General features: G+C 41.4%; 1 protein-coding gene across 1 annotated transcript; it reads left to right on the forward strand.

Moving 5' to 3' along the window:
- Positions 1-2,029: 2,029 nt before the first annotated feature.
- On the forward strand, positions 2,030-5,213 carry MELLADRAFT_90249 (uncharacterized protein; the record flags this gene model as incomplete). Its single annotated transcript, XM_007413316.1, has 7 exons — positions 2,030-2,045; positions 2,114-2,194; positions 2,276-3,162; positions 3,232-3,630; positions 3,825-3,891; positions 4,116-4,732; positions 4,797-5,213. 7 exons carry the CDS (start codon positions 2,030-2,032, stop codon positions 5,211-5,213), a joined length of 2,484 nt encoding a protein of 827 aa, XP_007413378.1.
- Between the last annotated feature and the right edge of the window lie 3,718 nt (positions 5,214-8,931).

The following is an 8,931-nucleotide window of genomic DNA, read 5'->3' on the forward strand; positions in this document are numbered from 1 at the left end:
TAGCAATAACTTGCTGACCCCGGTATTGCTTCAATTGCTGAATCAAGACAGGGGTCAGCAAGGCGTGACTTGTTGGCCCCGTGGGGTGCCACAGTCGTGGTACTCCGTACGCTACCACACGGGGCCAGCAGGTCAACATTTCTGACGGCCCCGTGTGGCTTCGTGATATTGATTGTAAAAAATATATATGATATTTCAGCCCAGGAATGAACACACCTGTATTCATTTCAAATAAGAGATTGTCAGGGTATTTACATATTGGCAACCTAGGTGTTTGAAGAGTATTTGGCCAGCAATATTGCTGGGAGTATATTGCTTCTGGGAGGCATATTTGCACAATATATTTGTATATATATGTTGTCTCAGATCAATTCCATATACTTGTATAGAAGTATATACAATCAAATATCCTTCACTTCTGTCTTTCCTCCACCTTTCCTAATCTGCACCACCATGTGAATTTTATTGAGGGCAGATAGTTCAGCTTAACAAGGGCCTCTCTGTGCAGTCATATACTACATGATTGATGATTTAGTACCACCTCAGAGAAACTGCAAAAATATCCATGATTTCCCAACCAACCATCCAAATCACAAAGCATGACTTGCATGATATCATCATGACTTGACCTCCAAAGATCATTCCAAGACTTGCCAAATGAGATCACTGTCTGGCAAGTCATGAAGTTGTGCTTATATATGTTCTGTCCACTTTGAATCATTTTCCAATCTCCCCTCAACCCAAACTCCAAATCAAAACCCCAAATCACGTCTGGGGTCATATCAAACCATCTTGAGATCAAATTTATTCATTCACCTCATCTTCAACATTCAAGTACCTTCAGCACATCACAATATATCCAGCTCCTTTCCACTTCATCTAGCTGCAATGAACAAGAGTCAAGCGGAACTACTTCAAAGACATATTGAAAGGAACTCTATTCTTTACGCATATGCACAAAAAATTAGATTAGCCCAAGATCTGTGGGAGCGCAGAATTCAGCTCATCCAGCTTCTGGACGAGGTTGAAGGACAAGTTGAACCCACCAGCATTCTTATGTTGATTGAAATGACCCAACATTTTAAGGAAGTTGTCAAGGAAGCTAGAGAATTCCTCTTTACCTATTGATGCTCCTTTGGTGCATCAGTCAAATCATCCAATGAATTTGAATGTAAGTCTTCATAGGTCTGATAATATTTTGGGTGGATTGTTACTAAATGCATCCAATGTTTCCTGCCTACTGTGTGTTTACAGCAATTTCAATGACAGTATGAATTGTGGTATAGAGGCAAATTGGGGAAAATCAAATTCTTTACAAGTGCGCAAGAGTATGGGAAGGTTTACGTCAATATACATCACATGTTTGATTGCTGCTTTCCTACTTTGCAAGTTTGGCCACATCAAGACATATCACCCACTTAGCAGACATAGATGAACATAATTCCTTCATGGATGCCAATGTGGATGTGATAACCCAACCAAGAATTCCTTTGTTTCTTACATCCATGCTGCAGCTCAAAGGTTGTATTCCTCTGTTCTTTTTTACTCTGAACCAACTTTTTGATTAGAATGGAGCCATTGTTTTGTTGTCCCAATTACATTTCACTTTCTTCATACTCAAGTTTAGAGTGGAATCCACTGAATCACTCCAAGAGCATCTGAAATGGTTCCACACCAGCCCTGCAGCCAGTGCTACCATGAGCAACACACTGGCCTCCTCCAGTTTTTTACCCCTATAGGGTAGTTGGCCAACATCAAGTGAGACCCACTGGGATTTTCCCAAACAATTTGCAAGACAAAGGGAAAAATTTCAACCCTCAACAAAACCAATTCCTTTGCTGCAATTTTTTCCTTCTCCCAACCAACAACTTTCAGCTTTTCCATCTGATTTATACTTCAACTTTTTCATTTTCTCAACCTCAATTGGATCAATAAGTCTTAATATTCACAATTTCAAATTTTAAGCTTGATTATCCAACTTGAATACCTTTTTTCACGAAACCTTGCCAAAATTCCCAAACGCAAGGCAATGGAAGGAACCTCAGGTATCTTCATGCATCATAACCTTGCATATTAACCTTGTGCATTAACTAATTCCATCCAAATCATTCAGCTGATCCAGGTACCAACAGTGGGGGGACCAACAGTGGGCCTGCAGTGCCTGAAAGAGATCCTATCATGGATCAACTTGATAGTCAGTCCAGACATGTCTTCATGTCATGTAAGACTGAGGATCAAACTGACATATCTCTTGCAATCACATCCACCCTCATAGATCATCCAGAGGAAGAGCCTGGACTTAATTTCGAGCAAGCTGTTGCTATTCAGATTGCCAAGGAGAGGGAAGCCAAGCGTCAACAACAACAGCGCAAAACTGAAGCTGAGGAAATGCGTGCCCGAAAAGAGCCCACAGATAGTCTCAAGCTTGTAGGCCTGACCTCTGCTGTTCAAGAGTGGGCTAGGGCTTTACTTGGTCTTCCTCGTCAATCCAGCACCCGGTCATCTCCCAACATTTCAGCTGCTGTCCTCCTTGCACGCCACCTTCCTGACGAACCAACTCCTGAAGAGGTTGAACAGTGGGCCAACTATTCTGACACAAGGACGAAATATCTAGATGTCAACATTCAACAAAAGATGGACGAGCGCTTCAAAAATAACCCCTCAGCAAATGAATCTGTCAAGCATCAAATGAGGATGATCGTGTCAAAAGAAGCTGTTCTCATGTTTAACCAAGCTTTTCCCCCTCCTAAATTTATCTCCCGAGTAGCCCATGCTACGGCGTCGATTACCACCTACGATGCCACTCGCTTAGGATGTGCTGAAGCTAAATTTGCTGGCTGTGGCTTCTCTCGCATCACTTTCCAATGGACGACTCCTCCTAAAACTCCTTGGAACATGGCTATGTTAGACAACTTAATTACTAGCTGGTTAGATTGTTACAATGCTCAAGGTGTACCTTCTGGATTCCCAATCGACAGCAGCCTTAATATTCCCCTCGAAACTAGCGAAATACTTTCACGCTGGGTCTCAAATAAGCGCAGAGTCTTCCGAGATGAGGCAAAGGAAAGGAAGTTGGTGTCTACAGAAGGAGGAAGTGACAAGCTTGTCCGCCAAAAACTTACGGAGAGGGAGAAAACCGCTTTGAAAGCCATTAGGAAGAAGGTAACTATTTCATCCCCTTTCACTGTTGCCACTGTCATAAAGCACCTATACTGACATGTGCATGTGCAGCTTTGTGAAAAACGGGCTGCAGCAGTAGAGCCCTACTTTCGTCACTTCACAGGTCCACTCAAAGTCCTGCTAAACTCTCAAGAGGTTCATTCTGAGACTGAAATGGACCCAGAGAAGCCTGGGAAGTTCAGGAAGGTCAAGCTCAACTGGCGGACCCCCCAGCTTGATGAATTGATCAAACTGGCTGATGATGCAGCTCCCAAAAGGGAGAGCACCAAAAAACAAAAGGATCGACTGAAAGAATTTTTCCAGTCCAGAGGAGAATATTCGCCAAATGTTCCTGATCCAGAAGATCAACTTCCTCCCAAGACTCTTCCCAGATGCCTCATCAAGCCAGAAATACTCACTGAAGGAATAGATGAGATTACAATTGACAGTTTGGAGTTGTCAGACACCACAGTAGATCTTAAGTTGGCCATTGATATTTTGAAGACAAAGCTTGGGAAAAGCAACTCCATGGCGTTCTCTTCCTCCTGAACAGCTGCTCTTATTTTATATCATTTGATGTTTTTGTTACCATTGAAATTACGATAGTCTTCCCAACCTTTTTTTTGAGTATCAGTTCCTTGTGCCACCTGTGTTGTGAAAATCAGATTTCACAATCTGTGACAGCCATACATGAGACTTTACCTTTTAAGGGGTTACTTTGTGGAGAATCCAGTCTGCCCCAGTTCACATAACTCAAAGTCAACCTTGACCACATTTCACTCAACTAACTCTCAACATACTTTGGGATTTTCAAGGTTGCCACTCTCAATCAGTCAATTAGCGTTTTGACATAAATAAGTTCACAACTGTGATTATTGATTTGGAACCATGGGTATAAATTTCCCCATACTTAATCTCCTCAACCACTGAAATTGACATGGTTCCATTCTACCCAGCGTCCACATCACAAAACTCTGCCCCAGCTTGGCCCAATGGTGCTGCACCAAAAGGTCGCAAGGCCAAAAACCGCTCATTCGCCAAGATACTTCCAAAGTCAAATTCCCCCACCTGTAAATCTTTTGCCGAGTTCACACGTTACCTGCTTGGCCACACGAGGAATCACCCACATTTCCCCAACCCGCCAACTGATGATCAGCTGATGTCACTCACACCTCTAACAAAGGAAGACATCCTGACTGACAACTCAGTCTTCATTAACTACAGCTCCAACAATCACCCAAATCCATTGGACTGGAGTGTTTTCAAGGATCTTCTGGCCACTGATATGGCCAACAAACAAATCCAAGGACCTTTTACTTTTGATTGGGAAGCTCAGGGAGGTGAAGACGCTGCATGGAATCAAGTGATGATTTTTTTCACCGTGAAGCATTGGATGTTTGCCAGGAGGGCATCTGCTTTTCAAAAGTTTGGACTGGATGTCGAATGGGAGAAGGAAGTTATCTATATTGGTATTGTTACTCGATGGGTCATTGGGCGAATTGAAGACTGGAAGAATGAGTTTGCCTCTCCGGAAAAGATTGCACAGCGGGAGCGCAGTAGGAAGCGACAAGATGTAAGCTTCCTAGTCCTTTTGGCAACCTATCAAGTTGTGATGGCCATACTGAAACAGTCTACAGCTCTTTATATACCGTAAATCCACTGTCAAACAATTCCTCAAAGACTTTATAGATCTCCTGCCAGAAGCAGCATGTTGCTCTGATACTGAGGATGATTCTCTTGGTCAACAGCGCTCAATTCAGCCTGAATGGCGCAGTGCCAAGTATGGAGAGTGGCTTCATAAGATAGATGTACTTTCATACAATCATCAAGCCACCGTGAAGTTGAGGACTGAAGCAGCTAGGCGATTTGATACTCGACGTGAAGCCGGCAACAAGATCAATCCTTTGGCCAAAGTATGTGGTAATCTTCCAGCGAACTGCTATGATGGTGGGTTCTTGAGGGAATGTGGTGACCTGGAAAAATTGAGATTGGGGGTTACAAACAACACTTCACATCTTGATGATGCACTGCAGGCTATTGCTAGATTGTTGTGAATTGATTCTTCCCACTTAGAAATATAAGTTCCGTGGAGTTGCCTGAAGTGGCCATGATGTACCTAGTATCCAGGATGGAATATGATTATGCGGAACTGCATCTCCAACACCCCAATGGGTATAGTACAAAAAGCCGCAGAAAATGATTATCTGGAAATATCTATTTTAGACTTTTGCAAAAGAACCCATGTATTTTTGCTTCTGCTCTATTGGGCCCCTCTTTTCAAAAGCCTTTTTACAGTTGAGACTCACAATGGATTATGAACATTTTGAAAGCTGCTCCAGACCAGCTTCCAAGGGTTCATAATCCATTGTGAACACAGAGGAAGCCTCACCACTCAGAGCTCTGTCCCATGAAGACCAATATTCATCAATATGACATTTGTATTTTGTTTAATTACTTGTGATAAATAGAAAGTGTACCACTTGTTTCTTATTGAATATGAGGACTGAGCGGTTTGGATAACCCTAACCCTCAGTATTGACATGTAACAGCCTTGAAGTGACCCTTACAGTTCCAGCTTACATCATGTGTATGCTACATGTTACATGTTGGAAGAGCAGCTCGGTACAAAAAGTCAAGAAGCTGAGGTTTCTGAGATTGCACTTTTTGATCAGTCTCTCATCACTGTTCTCCTTCAGTCTCTCATCACTGTTGCCATTCCTCTGGATGACCATTCAGATCTGTGCACTCAAACATCATCTCCTCCACATACCATCAGGCTGGATTTGATCTCTACACTGACCAAATTCATGATTATTAGTCAACCATCCAGTCAAGTCTCTCCCTCTAGACTGTGCGGAAGTTTATACATTGTGTTAGTTTAGTTGTAGAGTGATATTGCTTGCTAGAATATTTCAACATCATCTTCACCAGATGGGTGTATGTGTATATAGTCAATCCAATCTTTCTCTTTGAACCAAGTTGAACTAACGTGCAATCAGAGTTATTGACCCTTGTTGACTTAGGTGATTGAGTTGGGTTACCAAATCTGACTGAATGTCAGATTTGGTAACTCAACTCAATCACCTCAGTCCACAAGGCGATAACTTTGATTGCATGTTAGTTCAACTTGGTTCAAAAAGAGAGATTGCATTTATTCACTCACGCTTCTTTGTAATTCAATTAGTTGAACCAATGTGCGATCAAAATTATTGACCCTTGTTGACTTAGGTGGTTGAGTTGAGTCACAAGATCTGCCTGAATGTCAGGTCTTGTGACTCAACTGAATCACCTCAGTCAACAAGCCAATAACATGATAGCACATTAGTCAAACTTGGTTAAAAGAGAGACATTGGATTTATTAACTCATGCTTCTTTGTAATTCAATCAACAGAAAGCTTTGGTGTGGCAATCCTCAGGTCCAAAACCTGCTTCAAACTGTCCCAGATTCATCATGTTGCTTGTCCTTGGTAGTTGAAAGAGTTGGGGACTGATAACCCAAAAGGCTTTTGTAACCCTAAACATATTGATTCATGTGATCTTTGGTGAGGTGTTGCTCAAGGAGCTCTTGATTTGGTCAATGAGTAATATTCTCAATATCTGTCAACTTATGTTTTGCTGTAGAAGCTTTGGAAGGGGCTCAGAAGGATATCTGGTTGTGGCTTACCTGGAAATCACTCATACCTTCCAAACATTCTCAAGTCTTCATGTGTGGACATGCAACCAAACTTTATTTCACATCATTTTGGAAGATTGTTTGTCTGCCCCTCTAGGCCAAACATTGAGATTGTTTTGAGATTGTTTTGAGATTGAATTGAGCTGGACGTACTCACTGGCCTGCCAGTGAGTAGTAAAATGTCACTGTGCATGGACATAGTGATGATTACCTTTCCGCTCTGGCATCAACTTGCACTGTGGAACAAATATTGCAGCTGGCTTCCAGTAGATTATGGTTGTGGAAAGGTGTGGAGCTGGATGAAGATTTATAAGGAGTGTGTGCAGGTTTTGAAATTGGGCATAGTAATGAGTTAATGACTATTTTTTTTATTTCATCATCCTCTTTTTGATTCTTTATATCTTACTGGTCCTTTTTCATCCAATGATTCATCTGTCTATATTATAATCTTTCATATTACTGTATGTACAACTTTTTCTATTGTATAATGTTTATCTTCTTTATATTACCACCTGAGGTTTTTCAGCAATGCAACACTCAATTGTAGCACATTGTTGCATTACTGAGCCAGTGTTGGAATGTTACACAACTTTTAAGATTATTTTTGGTGATTGATCAAGGACACCAACTTGAAAAAGGAAATGTCACTGGTTTTCATTAGCTTGGAGTCCTCTGGAAGTTGTACAGGACATACGTTGGTGTACAGTAGTACATCAGGGGGTAAAAGCTACCACAGGAAACCAGTTTCTGAAACCTCTCAGAACCATTACATTTTTAATTCATTTGTCTTGATTCTGAGACAATTTCAGATGGGACCATCACCCGCGGTTCCCATCACCAATCCTTTGGGTGCAAGCAAACCACATCCAACACCCCTGCTCAAAACTGTCTCTCACTACCATGTTGATAAATAAGAACACCCTACAAATCTGATAATGTAGTGCTACAAATAAGCACTCCTCTTCAAAGTTTATAAGGTTCACAAACCTTTCAGCTAACCTAATTTAAATGGAGGGAAACATTCAAAGATGAGACACAAGCCTATAATATCTCTCATTAAATGATCTAAGGCAATTGCTGATAAAAAAGTATTATTAAGAGATCTTGTGGTATATTTGAAAGAAAGACTTACTCTCTTTCCAAAAGATAAGGAAAGAGGGCAAAGGAAAGAAAAAACAAGCATATAGTTAGTGACTAATCAAGAAATATGACATATTGGGAATAATTAGCACCAAAATTGTTGTGATTGATGTGTGTCACACATTTTATCAAACACAACTCATAAACAGGAAACCATAAAATTAAAGCCATTTTTGAAACCTTACTAAACACTTAACTACATACCCTGTCTTGATTGCATATCAACATGTTCAAGGTATAATGTGCAGTAAAATATGTCTTGAATCAAAACCTTCAAAAAACTCTTCCAATGGTTTGAGATGCACAACTGCCTTGGAATGAATCATCCAAGGCTTGGAAGTGTGGCTGCATATGAAATATCTTATTTGATCCACTTGCTTTTGGTCTCCTTCAAAGTGATTGGGCAATCACAGATAACACAGGACTGTATGTACATATGTGAACAGGGCTTTTTGGGCTCTTGCTTGCCAAGCAAAATTGGGCCATAATACACAAGAGGATGGCACTTCTTAATTGCTTCCACTCAATATTTCCAGGGGCATGTCACCCCTTTCTCTAATTCTTGAGCATGAGTGGTCAAGCCAGCCTGGCACACTTGAAGACACACACATGCCGTGCCCAAACCACGTGAGCCTAGCACGTGACATACACGGTCACCCATCAATGAGCACACATGTCACAGGTGACTTTGAGTTTACAGGTGCGCTGCAGCGGCCAGCCAGCTGTTACCTGTAGCGTGGTGGTGTATCGTATATTTGCTGACACTACAATTAGCATCAGCATCAGGATTGATGAGTTGAATTTGAGTCAATATCATTCTCAAGATCGAAGACTGACGCGTTCTTTTGTGTGATGTTTCATATTTCCACACTTTCTCAAATGTATTCTCAAACAACAAGTTCATAAGACAACAATCATCAACACACGCCTGAGGATCAGCTCTCGGTTGTTTCTTCATC

Source organism: Melampsora larici-populina (genome assembly GCF_000204055.1).
Source record: "Melampsora larici-populina 98AG31 unplaced genomic scaffold MELLAscaffold_36, whole genome shotgun sequence".
Taxonomy (NCBI): Eukaryota; Fungi; Basidiomycota; class Pucciniomycetes; order Pucciniales; family Melampsoraceae; genus Melampsora; species Melampsora laricis-populina.